Source organism: Nesoenas mayeri (genome assembly GCF_963082525.1).
Source record: "Nesoenas mayeri genome assembly, chromosome: 3".
Lineage (NCBI taxonomy): Eukaryota > Metazoa > Chordata > Aves > Columbiformes > Columbidae > Nesoenas > Nesoenas mayeri.
In genome coordinates this window covers 82,523,909-82,542,784 of record NC_137544.1, presented here as the reverse complement: position 1 = coordinate 82,542,784, position 18,876 = coordinate 82,523,909, and the positions used below count along the sequence as shown (strand labels likewise).

The following is an 18,876-nucleotide window of genomic DNA, read 5'->3' as shown; positions in this document are numbered from 1 at the left end:
TGCTTAAAAAACATGAAGTGTATTTGAATTGTTTGGAATATTTTTTTTCCATGTTCAACATAATTAATTGAATTTTGTGTAATGGTTTTCTTTAGGAAATGGCGTCGTAATTCATTTGCCAGGGCTCTTTGAAGAAGCTGAAAAAAACTTGAGGAAAGGAAAAGGTGAGTAAATTGTAAGATACTACTCTTAAATAGTTTGTGGGGCCCTCCTCAAAAGATTCAGATGGAGGATGCCTCTGCAGAAGTTAGATACAATGTGTTTTTCCAGAATTCCATTTCACTGCTTGGTTCTGACAGGAGTCTCACTAGAAGTCCCAGGGCCTTCAAGAGAAGACAGACATAGGGAGTCTAAATATGAATTATCTGCAGACATTTTTCTTTGCTTCAAGCAGTGAATTTAAGAAGTGAAACAACTCATTAAATTGTGGTGGCTATTAATAGTCATTTTACCTGTTATGGTATCACTATACAGTTTGATGATATGTGTTAGTGTAAACAAATGCTGTGGTAATCACTTCTTGATTCAGAACTCAGTTTTTGGATACTTTGTGTTTATGGCCATGCTTGGCAGCAGTCTACTGGAAGTGAGGTAAATCCATTAGATTATTCAAAACCAAAAAGCTACTAATTGATTGCCAAAGTTGAGGAGCTAGTAATGTAGCTGGAATTCTTCCTCAGAATAAACCTGACTTTCTCAGCTTTATAGGCTGACGCCAAGTTTTAATTACGAAAATCTCTTTTCTTTTTCTCTGAAACATGATTGCTCAATCTTTAAATAGATTGACTGAAGGCTAAACATGGGAAGTATTTATCCTTTATACGTCAGAATACAAACATGCTATAAATGCCATGCAAAATGTAATTTGAGCATAATTTTGTCTTTTAAGGGCTAGAAGGCTGGGAAAAAAGACTAATAATTTCTGACAGAGCTCACATTGGTAAGTTTCTATTTGTGTTGGTGGTTTTTGGTGTTGTGGGTTTTTTTGTGTGGGTATGGGTTTTGTATTGTTTGTTTGTTTGTTTTGTTTGTTTTTTAAATCCTTGTTTTATCTGAACTTTCCATGACAGTAGAAGTGTGACAATTTTTAGCCATATCTTTATATAGGTATGTACTTTCCTTTGGATTAAATTTCCGTATGCTGCTCTGGTTTATTGAAAATCCTAGAAAAAAAAAAGGTTCAGCACTCAGGACCCTCCCAGGTTTATATTCTACTAACTCTTTAATCCTATTGTGTAAACATAAGCTAGTCAGGAAAGCAGGTTGTCTTTCCAAGCCAAAGATCAGAGGTGCAGAGCAGTCAAAAAGCAGTTCAGAAAATTGACTGAAGGATTCATTTCCCCCCTTGGTGTAAAAGCAGTGTTGCTTATAGCAATTTTTCTGCTGGGAAACCACGTGACTGGGCGTGACTTTCAAACTAACAGGCTTCCTACAGAGTAAATTACCACAAAGCTCAGAAAGAAGACTTTATGGGACGGGCTCTGTAGGGCTGGGGAGGATGGCTGCTCCTCGCAGGGAGCTCATCAGTCCAGGGTCGATTCCAGCCTCTGTTCCTGGCAGCCTGGAGTTCAGAGCCTGGAGTAAAATAGTGCTTAGAGTCCAAACCACCAAGACAGAGCTTCAGAGACTCTTCCTGTATCACTTAGACGACGTCTTTATTATATAAATTCATCCTGTAAATTTGATCTTTAGATATTGTAACATAATAGTTACGTAACTGCATGTACTAGGAAATGGGCTTATTGCTACTCTGGTAGTCATCTTCTGAAGATGAAAGCCTTTTAGGTCATTATCAGGTAAAATCTTGTAACACCAGAAAAAAGTGTTTTTGTTTTTTAACCAGTCTGAAGTGAGTGAACCTGTTATTTCAGAACAAATATGTCTTTAAGGTAACAAGAGAGTTTGAAATAGTTGAGTAACTTCTTATGTTACTAAAATCCTTTCTGAGAGTAGAATCACTGTAGGTGAATTACTTGGAAATGACTAAATTATTAGAAAAACTCTTCTGTGGTGATTACATTGGAATGGTAATACTGTGAAGTTTTCGTAGCTAAACAGGTCCTGAGTAAAAAGGACCAGTTATTGACTGTCACTCATAATCAAATGAACTTTCAGAATGCTTTTGTTTAGGAAGTTTGATGCCTGTCTGGAGATCTGTTGCAATGATAAATATGCCTTCTCTAAAATGGGTGTTGGCAATCTGTGAATGATTAGTCTGTAAGAAAAGATCCATCAAAAATAGGTTCAAGTTACTGGAGATAATCTTACCTTTTAAATTATGGGGATGTGTGGAAATAAACACAAAAATAAATTGGTAAGGCAAACAAAGAAAACCACTCTTGTTCTAGAGAGACTAGCATACTTATTAAAGCAGACAGTTTCTTGCAAGTTTTCAGTCTTTCCTGTGTAATGTGTACATTAGTAGTTTAACTTTCAGGAGATAGTACTTAAGAAAAGTAATTTCAGCGGTATGATGATTTTTATTATAACCTTTTTTCCAGGATTTTTTTCACCTGCATGTTTTCTTTTTTGTCCATATGTTCTTTTGGGCCACTATGAAGCTGATATGGCTTAGTTATTCTGTGGGAGGTGTCTACACAGTCTGCAAGTATTCTACAAAATAAATACATAAACATCTCTCAAAAACCTCCAAAGTTTTCCCTGTGAAAAGATGTAACTTTTAAAAGAGGAGAAAAAACTCGTCATTTTTGTTTTCCACATTGATAAACAGGACTAGAGTTGGTTTGAAGAAATTGTTCCTGATATAGTAATTTGTTTCACACAGATTTTCTACTTAAGTTACTTTTATTTTCTTAGTATTTGATTTCCACCAAGCTGCTGATGGCATCCAAGAACAGCAGAGGCAAGAGCAAGCGGGAAAGAAGTAGGTAGTTTTATTTTGTCAAACATAGGATGACTTAGTACAAACATATGACTTAATACATTGGATTTCTGTTATTGTTTGTTATCAAGTTTAAAAAGGTATTAATTATCCTTGTAACTCTTGAATGTGGAGTATGCAGGGATAATTTCTTAAATTTCTGTCCTCCAGTGACTAGCAAAAGATTATGTTCTTAACGAAAGGGTTGTATCTTGATATTTTGCCTTATGAAAAAGTTCCTAGTTCCTAAGTTGCTTTATAAAAAGAGTTCCTCTTTCCTCATGTTTTAATTGTTTACTGTAGGTATTCGTTTCTGTAAGAATATATTTCTGTTTAAGAACATGGAAGGACACCTTTGTCATCTTGAAATATCTGAAAGGTCTGATGTGACTACTTCGGTATCTCACCATGCTTCATTGTCAGAAATGCATGTAAATGTTCACATTATCTACTACATGCTGCTATGGACTTTCTGAAGCTTTTGAAACTTTTATAAACTAGCTGCTGTGTTTTCAATTTGTGATTTCCAAGAAGCTTGCTAGTTGATGGGGAAGAAGCTGCAAGAATTAACTGTGACATGTCTACAACTGGAATGTAATGCTGTGCTGTAGACTTCTGAGATACCAGTAAACTTAATCTCTCTTTTTGGAAGTTTGCCTGTGTAGATGAAAAGTAATTCAGTCTTCCTTACAGAGACCTGTAAAAGGTCTCATCCATGATAGTAACCTTTAGGAGAGTGGCTGATCTGGGCATGTCTTGCTTCACACAGGTTGCTGTGGAGTGATAACTTGTCAGTTATTCTTACACTGGGTCATTTTCACACTTGACTGTGCTGTCTTGTTACCAGTTATTTTAGGAATTAAAAAGTAAACCGTAAGATCATACATAAATATATGGAACAATATACATTTTTTTAATGAGCCAGTATGGGCATAACAGCTATTCTTGAATGTTTATGGAACGCAAGCTAAAATTGCTATATGACAATATTTGCAATTAAAAAACACTGCTAGTCACGTACTACTTGTAAGAAGCAACCACTTCATTTGTATTCAAGATTGTGAAGGAAAGCCCAATTAAGAAATAACCAATTTTCTCATTTTTTTAAATGGAAACCAGCTCCCCCTTAAAAAAATTCTCTGTGGAGAGTATGAATTGGGATGGAGGCTAGAGTCAATTAGTTAAGCCATAGTGTCCTGGTCTGGTTAAATGATACTGTGTGATGCAGAGTTGATTAGAATGTCTTTTCTGACTGGAGGCAAGACATATCCCTCCCTGATATTACCAAGTATTGAGCATAATTGGAAGAATTTTCTTTTTCCAAGATTTTTTTTTTAATCTACTCCAAACTACTAATGACTTAAGTAAAATGAATTATGTATTGGTTATGAACTGAACATATCAATTGATACCCTTTAACACAAAGTCTAGATATGACCTGGACCTTCTACCTGAAATGGAGTCTGTCTTGAACCGACTTCAAGGCGGTTTGAAGGAACCTGGGCCACTCTGCATATGCATCTTGAAGATAAGCCTTTGTGTGTCTGCTCAGGGAAAAACAAAAAGCCCCACTAAACAAACAACAAAAACCTACGCAACAACAGCAAAAACCCAAACAAACAAAAAAACAAACCAAAAAGACTCCAAAGAGTTAAAACTAAATGCAAAAGTAAGCTTCTGAAAATGCTATAAACCTGTTCACTTCACCTTAAAAAATTACTTAATCTTTTAAGCGTGATGGGGAACATGTCTGATAATCTGCCTATCATGAGTGCAGTTTGGCTTCAGTTTGTTAACTATGTAGCAAGACTCTGGCAGAAGACACTTTCTGAACTAACTGTACTTCTCTGACAGTAAAATCATAGAATGTCCTGAGTTGGAAGGGACCCACAAGGATCTTCAAGTCCAACTCGTGTCCCTGCACAGAACAACCCCACAGTTCACACCATGTGTCTGAGGGCATTGTCCAGTCTCTTCTTGAACACTGCCAGGCTTGGGGCTGTGACACCTCCCTGGGGAGCTTGTTCCAGTGCTCCACCACCCTCTGAGGGAAGAACTTTTTCCTAATATCCAACCTAAACCTCCCCTGGTACATCTTCCTGTCATTCCCTTGTGTCCTATCACTGGTTGCCAGAGAGAAGAGATCAGAAAAGTCAAGTTGTATCTTATGATATCACTGAATTAAGCTGAAAAAGACTTTTCAGAAAGAGTGGGTAGGTAAGGTTAAGAAAAAGAATTCAGGTTTTCTGAATCAGCTACAGTGGAAAATCTCTATTCCTTAACCCTTTCTAACTAATGCTGTTTTGACTATCATTGCCACTTTTAGATGCTCAGCAGTGTTTTCTGTTTTCCTGGATCCAACTGAGGCATTTAGAATCAAATTAAATATTTCTTGGATACAAACTTGAAATCCATATTGTTTATGCTGTTGCTTTAAGGAGGACTCTCGTTCTTCAGGACATTTTTTTTAGGAAGGCGTTTAGTTAGTTGCAGTTCATAGTACTGAAGGATGTTGTCTTGGCATTCAGGTCCTTAACTATAGAAGTTGGGAATTTTGTACAAATAAATACGTAACAGTTGACTAAATTATGAAAAGATATTGGTTTAAAAACAGAAGTATGTAGAAGATTACTATGTTCATGTCTACAGACAGTGATATTCTGAAACAAAGTTGCATGCTGAAAGTACCTCATGTTTTAAATGCTTAAAACAAGGTTCTAAATGCTTGCAATTAATAGCATTTCATTATATGCTAAAGAAAAAACACCTCAGTTTTATATCAAGAATAACTCCTGTTATTATCTTTTGAAAGTTTGGGAACAACCAAAAAAGGAATTGGACCAGTGTATTCTTCAAAAGCATCTCGAAGTGGACTCAGAATGTGTGATCTTGTCTCTGATTTTGATGACTTTTCTGAGAGGTAATTTCTGTATTTTAATGCACAGCTGTAAGCATCATTTTCAGTTTCTGGGCAGTACCCTATGTAAACAATTATGAATACATCTGTTGCTGTTACTTTTTAAAATCTAAATTTTTATTTAAATAGGAAAGGATTTTATTTTTAATTTTATTAAATTATCTATTTATACATATTAAGCCAAAACATTTTATTGTTTAAAATTGTTTAATTATCAAATAATTGCAGATATATAACCAGTAAAAACTTGAGATTGATGGGAGCGTGAGGAGGAAAACAAACAAGCAAAAACCTTAGTGAAGCTTTTCTGTCTTTTAGGTTCAAAGTGTTAGCCAATCAGTACAAAGCGATATATCCTACCTTAGAGATAGACATTGAAGGGGAATTGGAAAAGCTCAAGGTAAGCTTCCTTCTGTCTGCTAAATGATATAATCATTGTATGCAGTTACTGAGATGTAAATCTCTTGGCGACTGATGGCTTGTGTGAGGAGTTAAAGCATAATACATATCATGGGAAAGTGGTATGTATCAATTTTAGAGAGTCTGCCAGCATCTTTAAAGACCATGTTGATCCCGCTTTATGCAGCATTTCAAAACTTGGTTTCAAGAAACATAATGTAAACTTTAAGAAAAAGGCTTGTATAGTGGGAATTATTTTTGAATTCTGCTTACTCAAACGTACTGGCTAGGAGAAAAAAAACCTAAGATTTTAGTTTCGGAAGGTATATTTCACTGTAAAGCAGAATATTAATTCCTTATGTCAGAAACTTAAGAACTGAAGTAAATTATTGTTCTAAGTAATAAGCCTTAAAGAAAAAAATACCGCCTAACAACATAGAAAAATGTTAGTTGATAGCGGCACAACTAATGAAGCCAAATTGCCAGCAAACTAGTTTTGTGGTTAATTACGAATTCTCATCTGATGTTTTCCCTGCAATTTGGACAGTTGTGAGATTTCTCTTATGCTTAATAGAGCAGTTTTTGTGGTGCACCCAGGTTTTTATTTGAAAAAATTCTCAGATGTCTTACCGTTACCCAGTCTTTTTGTTCATGAATTTTACAGAAACTTAATTCTATGAGATTTTTTTTACCCCTTAGAAAACTTCAACCAAATTTGCCAAATTGTTAAAAATCATTGAGGTATGTGTGGAACAGGGGAGGGCATGCACAGTTACATGTTCAATTCTCTCAGAAAATCAAGACAAAGAAATCATCCTTCTTTTGTCTTTAGTTGCCACTAAACTCAGTTTACCAGCTCTAGAATGGAGTATCTGGGAATTCTTAGCACTTCAGTTTGTTTTGCTTTAAGTAATGTTACACGTGTTGAGTTGTAGCATTTTTATCAATATGTAGACCTAAAAATCAGTTACAGCTAAGTGTTTTGTAATGCTTTGTAGTTTATTTAATACACGTTAGGATTACAGAATATCTGAAACACATTGTTAGAGCGGAAACATAATATGTATTTGTTGCTTGACGAAAATTACCTGCACTTAATGTTTGTTTTATGCTAATGCACTTCATTAAATTCTGAAAGACAATGTGTTATATTTCATGTGAAGTGAATCGTTAGAATGAGATTTTCTGTGTTCTCATGGAGAAAAAGGCTGCAAACCAAGTGTTCATCTGAACATTTCTGACCTCTTACATCCAGCTATTCACTGGCATTCAGGCACTTGACTCTTAATTCCAATAAATAACTTTTCGTTTACTTACAAACTTAGCTGTATATATATCACAAATAAATGCTGCTTTACAATTATTTGCACTTGTTGGCTTCAGATGGCCGGAAGTAAAACTCCCCACATGCTGGTTTGGGGGAGAAATTTTGAATACTTGGAAATGAAATAATGAATATAGTAAATTATTGAGATTATACTCAAACTTGTATATTTCTAAAGCATTTCAAAAGTATGGATTCTGTTTCTTTTTTCTTCCTTTTTTTTCTTCCTTTTTTCTCTTTCCTCCTAGGAAAAGTATGCATGCCTATTGTGTACATCTGAGTCTAATGTTCTTCCTTCCTTTATTCACATATTATGCCATATTTAGCATTTCTTTCTTTGCTTTTCCTTTTCAAAATTAATAAGAGCAGTGTTATGAGGGAGCAATAGCACTTATGCTCTGGCTGGCTTTATCATAACGAAATTATACTATACAATAGTCTTTTGTATTATTCAGGGCTACATGGAAAAAATAAAACCAATGGTAAGGGATGGTGTTTATTTCATGTATGAGGCTTTACATGGACCACCAAAGAAGATCTTAGTAGAAGGTGCAAATGCAGCACTGCTGGACATAGATTTTGGTAGGTATAACCTTTTTGAGACACACAATGCTATATACTTATGTTGTGAAAGAGGAACACCAAGTATAAACTCTTCTATGCTTAGGTGTTCTTATGGCAGAAGTGTTTTATATTTCAGAAGAACAGTGCTATGTATGACTAGCAAAATAAAGGGCAGGAGGGAAGTTTTTAATTAAATGATTTAAAAAAGCTTTAGACTCTCCCAAGATTATTTGAATGACAGTAGAGATCAGGTCACTTTTCTTTAATAGAGTGTAGCTATTACTTCAGTGTCTATAAATTTAGTTTGAAATAATTCACAGTTGTGTGCATCTATGGAAAACAATTGAGAAGGAAAATGGAAAGCTTTGAGATGCAAAGTATATGTGCAAAACACTTATTGACTTTTGAAGAATCAGCTTACATCAGCACTAATGAACTGCTGTGTTCCAGGAGTCTCTTTTTTTTGTCCCTTTAATTGTGGAAATAATTTTTAAAATTTGATTATGTAAGCAGAAATTTTCTTTCCAGAATTACACATTTCTCTGCAATTTCTTATCCTTAAAATGTGTTGATCAGTTTGTAGAGCTTGTATTTTATTTTTTTCTCCAAAAATGAAAATGGTAAAACTGTGTTTTCTAGCCTTTTAATAGCATTTTCTTAAGAATCGCCCTTCAAAATTTCACATTCAGTTAGTGAGCGTATTTTAGATAAGATAGCAAGGTATGGTTTCCTGATCTTGTTCCAATTTTTGACTTGTATGATCATTCAGAATTGTTATGTAGTCAACCTTTGCCTGTCAACTGTACCAGTTGAAGTTGTAAAATTTCTACCTTTTTTTCAATAAAGAAGGAAGAATCAGACAATGTACATACAAAGCTAAGAGCTCATTAAATATGTTCTTGACTGCAAAATACATTTATAGTGTGTTTTGATTTGTAGCATTGTAAAACCTAGGTTAGTGCAATGCAAGTGCTATTCCTCACCAGATTAGATCTTGTTTTTTTGCAATGGTTTAAAGCTAGTGTTTTATTTATTTATTTATTTATTTATTTATTTATTTATTTATTAATAGGCACATATCCTTTTGTGACTTCATCGAACTGCACAGTTGGAGGCGTGTGTACAGGCCTGGGCATGCCACCGCAGAATGTCGGGGAAGTGTATGGAGTTGTGAAAGCATATACAACGAGAGTTGGAATCGGTGCCTTTCCTACAGAACAAAATAATGTGAGTATGATCAGCCCTGGATGTGACATGTAACTTGGTGAAATAACTTGCTGTGCCTGTCTTACATTAAATCAGAGTTAGTGGTTAAATGCAAGTAGGTGATAGTGCGTTTGGATATTTTATTCTTCTGATTCTAGACCGAGTTTACAAGACTGCCAAGTCCAATTGTCAGTTTCTCAGACCTTCGTATGGGATAGAAGGCTAGAGCAGGAACAGATTTTGAGAGATTTGCCCAAATAGTGTTCTCTTGGATTAGAAATAGCATTTTGTTTTTCTGTTTTCATCCCAATGGACAACTTTGTGAAAAATTGGGGGAAGAACTTTTAAGGTAGTTTACAGTATTGTAAAATGTTGTTAAGTATAGGCCTGCATCATGTATTGCAATTTTTTAAAAAGGCTTATGTAATATTATTACTCTTTGTTAGGAAATTGGAGAATTGCTGCAAATGAGAGGTAAAGAGTTTGGTGTTACCACTGGTAGAAAGAGAAGATGTGGCTGGCTGGACCTTGTGTTACTCCGATATGCCTACATGATTAACGGATTTACTGCGTGAGTTATTTTGACAGCTTTGTTGGCAACTTGACATAAAATCATGAAATGCTACAGATTACTGTAAATTGTACATATACTAGTTAGTAACATTCAGACTGTTATAATTCATTTGTTGATTGTTTTGATATTTCAAGAAATTAACTAATTTTTCCTAGTATTAAATGTTTTTATATTTGACATTTTCATATTTGTAAATTATTCTTTGCTTGTAACACATTATTTCTCATTTAAAATTACTCAAAAAGCACTTATCTTAGTACTTGGTGTTTCAAGCTACCCCAACCTCTGCCATCCACCCCAAACACAAACCAAATGAGATGCATTACAAGGGCCTTAAAACCTGATACAGTTTTTGGAGTTTTGTTTTCAAAATAAGAGAGATGGAAACCCATCTGTATCTTCAGCAGTGTGTGTAAACATAGAAAATTTGAATATGACTTTGGGATTTTAATTAAAATGAAAAATAGGTGTCTGAAACAAAGCTGATACACAGTTTGAGATACTAGAAATTTTATAAATGCATACTTTACTTCTGTTTTCCTATTTTTCTTGTCCTTTGTTTTTACTTAAAATACCTGCAGCCAAGTAATTTACAGACTCAGTGTTTGATTATTTTGCTGCCTTCACTATTGAACAGGAACATTTGGCTGAGGTCAGGAACAGCCAGCAACAGGTATCATGCTATGAAACCATCTCAAAGGAATGGTCATAAAGTACCTTGGCAGCACCCTGATCACTTAAAATTCTAACATTTAAAGCCATAAACCAGACACCTTGATTAGACAATACCTGCTCTTTGAGTTTTGCCATTTTCTTATAGTAGTACATCTAAGGATGCACCAAAAAGGCACTTTTAAGTTGTCTCTTTTTTTAAGTAGCACCAGATAAATAGATGAGTGCCATGCAAACTATTTGTCTAAGGAAAGACAATTGCAATGTACAGGAATAATTTTTTTTCTTTTGGTATTTTTACAGTGTGATGAGAGTTGAGAGTTGTTGAACTTGTTTAATCGAAGTAATGTTTCTTTATAGATTGGCACTTACCAAATTGGACATCTTGGATGTATTTCCAGAAATCAAAGTTGGTGTTGCATACAAACTAGATGGTGAAATCATACCTCATTTTCCTGGTAAGACCGCTTGTTTAACAATTGTAGATTTTGGTGAAATGTAACCTGAGACTTAAATATTTGCATTTGACTTTTACTTGTAAAATTTATGACAGGAATGTGTTACTTCAGCATTAAGCCATTGATGTCTTCCCAGATGCATAAGACACCCTGTACCACACCTGTACCCAGACCCTAAAGACACTTGTATCAAGTACTGTCATTTGTCTACTAGAAAGACACGAAGTGCTATATAAAGCTTCTTAAACATAAATATTGTTACTGCTCTATCCCTTTCCTTTAATACAGCCTGGGTTACCTTCAAGCTAAATTGGAAGCTTGTGGCACACACTAAACCCAGTGTCTTATTCCCACTACTGTATTTCTCCCCTCTTCTAGTAGGATGAGTCTTCATTTAAGCATACGGTGAACCGCATGAAGGAACTGATCCAGTTGAAAAGCCAGGTTTTTCTCTCTCTGTGTTATTTTTCTAACCGTTCAGTTCCCTTTAATGGTTCACAGAGCAGCCAAAACCTGTCACACCTATGCAATGGAAAAGGGGTGGAGGAGGAAGTGAGCAATTCGTTTAGGTGAAAGCAAGACTATTTTCTAATGTGGGACCAACATACATCAGCTTAGCATGATAGAAACTATAGCTCCTAAGGAGGACCGTGGTCATTTTAATGATCATTTTTACATGAAAAATCTATCTGCTTGTTAAAACATTCAAATATCACAAAACATTGTTTTCATGGATAATGCATCTTTTTGCATTTGCTATAGCAGAGATACTCCAGAAAAGGGAAGGACATTAACCAGTATGAAAGACTGGGCTTTCTGATTTTCTAATGTAGGCATAGGTGCCCATTTCCATTCTAATTGCTACCTCAGGGTTTGAGGCTGGTCACAGTTTACGATATTTCATATACTATCGGTGGAGATTTTTTTTGTGGGTGAGGAGATCAACCATAATAATAAGATACAACTCACAGCAGGATTTATGTAGTATAAAGATGTAATTATGCATAAAGGCATAAGTGATGATCTGCCAGTAATCCTGGAAGATAGCACATACCTGTTAGGGAAATTCATAAGAAATTAACAAAAAATCTTCTCTTTCTCTGTGTGCTTCGGGGAGTTCTCTAGTTCATCTGCCCTCCATTATCTTCAAACAAAGTGCCAGTTACAATCTGAATGCATACTGAATGACATGGCATGCACTTTTATTCAGGAAATTTAGTACTCATCTTGCACAAAAACAGGCCATGCTTTTGTCACGACCCAGATATTCCCTGATTGATATCCTTATCAAAATATTAAGGAAATTTGTGTGTACTTTAGATGACCTTTGAACATAATGGAGATTGCACGTTTGAATTGAGAACGACTCAGTAAATGCTTCATCTGTAGCCCTGTCATCTCACCTGGGGGCTATTTGGACTGTCTTGTGCTCAAGGCAGGAGGACCTTCTCTGGCAGTCCATCAGTAAAAATGACGTGAAGAGGTCGCCATGTTTTCCAGTACGAAGACTTCAATGATTACTTTTTTATTTATTTCTTCCTCATTCATTGTGTCTCTTAGGTGGGACTAGAATCTTGTTACAACTCTCGAGGGCAGACTTTGCTCCCTGTATATTGCCCAGGTACAGGTAGCTGACCTTTGGTCATAGCAGCACAACATGGTTCACCTGTCTAACTGTATCTTTCTTTACTGTATAAAAAATTAAGAATTCTAGTAGAAATTTAGTAGAAACTGTTGTCATTGCTGTTGACATGCTGTCTTCCTTAAGTGTCAGGAAGGAGTTTGAGCTGAACTTCTGGTAAGCTGGAAGATGCTGTCTCTCACAGTGCCTCTGTGTTCCACACCTCTCTCTTTGCTATACTCCTCAACATTTGGCAGCATTTTCAGCACATATGCTGCAGGTTACTTATTACCCTTGATCCTGGCATAAAAAACAGAAGGTAACTTTATTCCCACTTTGTGTTTTGCAGGCCATTAGATTATTTCTGATGTCTACATCTTTGCCTGCTGTGCACTTACATAGTTTATTTTTTTTAAACCTTGCCACTTTGACATTTTGAATTTAATTTAGAAGACATCTAGTTTGGGAATCTCTCACTGGCAGGGTATTTCGTTTTCTCTCCCCTCCTTACCCTCCCACTCTCTTGGAGATGCTAGTGATTTACCCTTCTTGTGAAATGACTGTCTCTAAATTAGAAGCACACATAGTGCCCACCATCTCAGGAGAAACATGCCATATTTCATATATTGTTCCTTTTTCCAGCTGGATCAGAGAATCATACAAGTCTCACTTAGTTTTTTTAGCTTAGATTTCTGTGGGCATTTCATAATCTCCTGCTAAGAAAGAACTGAAAATGTCTTGTAAATGTACATATGACTTCAGGTGGTATGATTGAGGCTGTAGTTTTTTTGCTATGGAGCTGGCCAGAACTTCAATTTCTGTTCAGTCCTAGGAGTTTATGGAAGGATTGAACTCCCTGCTAGCTCTGAGCTGATCAGTTTAAAAGGAGTGTGAAAGCCGTGGTCTAGTCCTGCTAGTTCCTTCTGTCTGAGTTCAGGTGCCAGGTGATCTTGGCACAGACAGACACAACCCCTAGCTCAGGAGACTTTGAAAATACAGATCTTTAGGAAATTGGGGGATTATTTCAGGTAAGCTTTATTTCATGCTTGCATTTTTTTCTTTTTTTTTTCTTGTGCTCTCTCACTCGGCATGTAGTGTAGTTAAAGAGCTAGGACACCGTGTTTAGGTGCACCTTGTGCTGACCTGTATGACTGTTTTTGTGTTCAGTTCCTGGAAACTGCTGGAGGATCTTTCTCTTACAGTGGTGCCAAGATCCCAAATTTCAGCTATTCCTTTTGAGTTGGAAGTAATATCACATCATTCCCTCTCCAAATTATGGTACCAGACTAACGGATATCGTTATATCTGTTCTCTCCATTATCTAATTCAGCTGTTATTAAGGAATATTCCAGAAAGCCTAAAAGATAAATCCCCTAATGGAAGAGCTGAGAGAAATCTAGATGGTGACTACATCTGTAACTACTCTGAGCTCAGTTTATGGCTTATCTTTTCCACACGTCGTCTTTTATCACACCTGCTGGAGCAAAATGAGAGAATCATTTGAAACATCAAGAAATGTATCCCTTTTCTTCCTCTCTTTTGGAGAAGTGAGGAACTAATACAAAGTAATGGAAGACTGTAGACAAGATTAGATCATTCAGTTCTAAGTGTTTTCAGCTTTCTTCCAGCTCACCTCATCAGAGAGGCTTCAAAGTAAAAATGCCTGTGAACCTCCAAGGTTGGGTGTGCAGTCACTTTCCATCTTCAGAACTAGGGAGGTTAGTGTCTTATTCTAGACCATCTGCAATGCCCGGAGATTAGTTTGTGGTTTTGCACTTTGAATATGACTATTCTGTTTTACAGATCACCTGGGCAGCAGGCAACACCTCAGTTGTTAACTGCTGATGATGTTAAAGAAAGTGCTTATCCTCAGCTTCTGCAACCCAACATCCTTAATGTGCCTGTCTGTATTGATTACAAGTATTGAGTCAGAATCATTTGCCTTAACCTGTGAACATGTCAGTCCAAAAATTGTGCATCTTTTCACTGTTGTAGGCGTTAAAGTCAGTAGAGCATAGTCCTCTTTCACCCTTTCTCAAAATGCCTAGTTTATAAAGGCTATCCTTACAACTTTGCTACTTTTGAGCTCTTACCTGCACTGGGACAAATTATTCAGTATGCTGAGCCTGATTTTGTTGGTTACACATGTGCTGGAGGGGATCAGCTGTGGGTTTGTATTTGTACACTGTACCTCTTGCACCTAAACCCCTTTCCCAGGCTGACTAGCTGTCTTTGCAGGAGTGACTAGGTTTGAGACATAGACCCTACATAATGTTCATTACAGTGTGCCCTGTCGTCTTCAGGAGGGCAATAATGCCTGACACCTCCATTTTTTTTTTTATCAATATGTTTTAACCATTTTCAGGCTCAAGGCTTTTGTTTCACTGCCCAGTGTCATTCCAAGACTAATGTTCAGATAGTTAGTGAAATTATTGAATTCCAGAACAGTGTGCTTAGCATCTTTTCCAGTACTTGAAATCATCACAGGATTCAGAGTTAATGGACAACATTGTAGCAGGTTCCTAGATGAAGGACAAAATGGAATATGCTCATTCCACTTCTATTCTGAGAAGTAATTGGAACAGTTAATGTTCATACATCACATGGAACTCCACACTGATTGACAAATTTGAGTTTTGGGGCAAAGGGTCTGTGGGCATCAGAAGTCTGTTACGTATAAACTACATCTTATGACCCTGTTTAGTGAATTGTGGACTCCTATGCCATTTCAAAATATGTTTTAACTGCATGATACTTACAAGCTGGGGCCTGATTCTGCTTTCACATCACCAAGTTTCCCCATGAAGGGGGAGTTGGATCTTAGTATTTGTTCAGAAAAAAAAAATCAACATTTTTGGGAATTAATTTTCCTCAAAAGTTGTTTTCTGAACTGGAAAGATTGTGGTTTAAGTAAAATATATGCATGTGACTGAGTACTGGAAATCCTAAAGTTTAAGTCTTGATAGTTACTGGATTTTTTTTTCCCCTCTGCTTATATTAACAGAAAAGGACACTTCATCACCCTCAGTGCTGGTATTATATTATGAGTAAATAAACCTCCTTGTATAAGAAAGGAATAAAAAGCTTTACAGTTACACGTTTAGTGGTAGAGAATATATAATCTTTGCAGACATAATAACTTTGTTTCTGTTTGTTTCTCAGCCAACCAGGAAGTCTTAAATAAAGTAGAGGTTCAGTATGAGACACTCCCAGGATGGGATACGGACATATCCAATGCAAGGACGTTTGATGAGCTGCCTGTAAATGCACAAAATTATGTTCGCTTTATAGAAATGGAGTTGGGTGTTCCTGGTAAGTAAACCAGATTTTGTTGTTTTGTTTTTTTCCTGCTCTATGAAACTTACCTTGTAGTTTGCCTTAATAAACATTCAAAATACTGAAAGCTAGTTTGTAGCTGTGCTTGTTCTGAGGTGTGGTGATACTTGTAATTGTTGTTTTACTTCTTTTTATCTATCTGTTTAGCTGTTGAATTGAAAGTTTTCAAAAGTTTTAATAGGCATTCTTTCTTTGGCTATACTATAGTTCTTCAACTGAGATTTTGATAACTTTGTTAAGTGTTCTTCAGATTGTTTATATAAATAATCGGAGTTTTGTTCTGCTGCCATTACGAAGTCAGTGGGACTACTTGTATATTAAATATCTGTGACGGTAAGAGGTACTATACTAACAAATTTCTCTTAGGATCACCTTTACTAAGGAGCATGTGGTTCCCTCCAAAGCTAGGAATTAGGAGATGATGCAAATCTTTATTTTTCTGACAGTTTCTTTTTGTCTTTTTTCCTACGATCTGGAAAACTGCTTGATTTATTTATGGGAGCTTCAAGACTGTTCCTGCTTTTCTAAGTCACCAGTGCACTTTTACTTGGAGAACAGCAGACATAGTTATAATTTCTTAATGTGCTAATGGTATATGCTGTATTTTTCTTCAGACTCTGATACTTAAGATCTTAAGCGCTTAAGATAAGATACAAACCTGTCTTCTTAAGATACAATCCGACCTTGCTTTGTATTACTTATAATAAGTTTGCTTTTCTCTCCTGCAGTTAAATGGATTGGAGTAGGGAAATCCAGGGAATCAATGATCCAGCTGTTTTAAAGATTTCAGATGCATGGAAGAAAGCACACTCCTCAAAAGACTGCTCATTCTTAAATGCATTAGTAGCCCGCAAAGCAAAGATGTTGGAAAGATAGATTTTTGCATGGAAAGAAATGCTAGAGTTGATACCCCCAAATCAATCGCTACTCCTGAAAGAGACTTTAACATGAACCTGTATCAGTTCTTGTTCAACTGCAATTTCCAGGACACTTGTTGTTGTTGTTCAAGGTGCCATCAGATTTTTTTTTTCTTTACCTAATATTTACTTCATAATGTAATTCCTGTTTGAGAATCTAAGGTAGCATAACTTTCATGACTGTTTGTCTTTGTTATCCTCTCTCTGCTTTTGGCGGTGTTACTTCCCTGAAATTTTAGACAGTAAAAATAATGCAGTTTTGCACAGATAGTTTTACATCCTCATTATTTGTATTCCTAAAGCTGTTGTATTCTTAATGCCTGCTCTTGTGAGTGATTAAAGAGGGGGATTCTGATTTTATAATGCTATAAATGCTGTCTAAATTATTATGTGATCTGTTTTTTAAAAAAAGATGTGATGCCAAGTTGTTAAGAATGTCCGGGTTTTTTTAGCTATGTAACACAGAAAACTTACTCTTTGTAACTCACAGAGGACACTCAAGTGTTTACCAGGAAGTGTGCCCAGAAAGTTAGAAGATTGATATTGTAAAAAGTTCATTTGCAATTATTAAAGAACCATTCTGATTTTGAGTTAAATGTTTTATAATGTTACTCTTTTTTTTTTCGCTGGTATTTTGAAAACCCTGCACTTCTCTTCTTTCAAGCCATATATCTCAAACTGTTTCCCTAATTAGATGAGGTTATATTTGGTGAGAAGTCTAACATTTTGGTGCCCTTTTAAATTCCTTTCTACATAGCCAATAGAAGATCTTTCTCCAGAGAACTGGCAAAGCACAGACGCTTTTGTAATTATAAATTGAAGATGCTTTAGAAATAACATTTAAAGTATTCGATGTACTTGGTTTAGATGTAGAGAAAATAACAAGTAGTCACCTCATGACATCTAGCATATTTTGGCTTATTAGTGTTGGGAGATGTTATAGAATTATTTTAATTTAAAACCATTATTATATATATTCCAAAAAGTCTGATTTCTTATGGCAACAACCCAGTAATTACATATTCCTCTCACAGATTTTTTTGAGAATTATTTGTTTTTACACACTATGCTGCCATATTCATGTGCTTCCTTTTCAAATAAAACTTAATTTGTTTCCTAAAAACAAGTTGGTGTCAGGGTGGGGGCAGTAGTTTTAGAGTCACTTTAGTAGATTTCAGCTATGGACATGGATATAAGAAACTTTTAATGCAAAATAAAAGGTATGAGGCCTTCAAGATTGTCTTAGGTAACCAGATATTACCTGAAATTGAATAGATTTGACGGATTGATGCTGCTCTAGAGGTGTTCAGCACAATGTATATGTTCTCAATCGATATAAAGTAAAATTGCTTATACAGGGAGGAACAGGAAGGCTGAAGAATAAAATTACTTTATATTTAAGGAGCTTTTCCTATTGAGTTGTTTGCATGTGACAGAGCCAGTTAGCTGGGTGTTTTACTTGAGTAATATGTGGAAAGAGGAAGGTACTACGGAATGCTGGAAGATTGGCAAATACATGGAGAGACCTTTGTATCAACATTGCATGTAAAGATCATTCTCCTCAGCATTAAAAACCAAACAACTCAGTTTGTTGTGGACAGGATTAGCGTCTACTTTTGCTGTCAGCCTTGCAGTCCAGGAGAGAACCGCACCATCCCTCCCTAGCTAAAGGATGTCTTGAATTAAAATTCTCTTCCTAATGCCGTGATGAAGAGAAAGAGGGATAGAACTGTGTAACATAAATGCCAGTATTCATTTAGAAGGAAAAAAACCCCAATATTACTATTTTCTAGGCGATTGATGGACTTGACTTTGCAGTTTGAACAATAGGTAATAATTACTGAGTGTTCTTGGCTCCTGATACCTGTAGGAGGCACTGAGGGGATTTGTGCTGTTGGTGAAATGACCAACCAAGGACTGGGGGCCTAAGCTGGTTCAAGGGGTGAGTAAAAAAATAAATGAGAGCCTTCTTTCCTTCTGTAGTGAGTGAATAAATCTGGGCTTACG

General features: G+C 35.9%; 1 protein-coding gene across 3 annotated transcripts in view; it reads left to right on the top strand.

Moving 5' to 3' along the window:
* ADSS2 (adenylosuccinate synthase 2) overlaps positions 1–17,479 on the top strand; it is a 36,044-nt gene extending 18,565 nt beyond the window's left edge. For 2 of the 3 annotated variants that reach the window (XM_080341690.1, XM_080341692.1), the window contains 11 exons: positions 96–164; positions 890–940; positions 2,818–2,884; positions 5,694–5,801; positions 6,117–6,198; positions 7,977–8,103; positions 9,158–9,312; positions 9,738–9,862; positions 10,898–10,995; positions 15,779–15,928; positions 16,681–17,479. In XM_080341690.1, coding sequence (XP_080197816.1) covers positions 96–164; positions 890–940; positions 2,818–2,884; positions 5,694–5,801; positions 6,117–6,198; positions 7,977–8,103; positions 9,158–9,312; positions 9,738–9,862; positions 10,898–10,995; positions 15,779–15,928; positions 16,681–16,733 — 1,085 coding nt within the window. In that variant the 3' untranslated portion in view covers positions 16,734–17,479. Of the gene's footprint in view, positions 1–95; positions 165–889; positions 941–2,817; positions 2,885–5,693; positions 5,802–6,116; positions 6,199–7,976; positions 8,104–9,157; positions 9,313–9,737; positions 9,863–10,897; positions 10,996–15,778; positions 15,929–16,680 lie in introns of those variants that run through there. The other variant, XM_080341691.1, reaches the window with a different exon arrangement.
* The last annotated feature ends 1,397 nt before the right edge of the window (positions 17,480–18,876 follow it).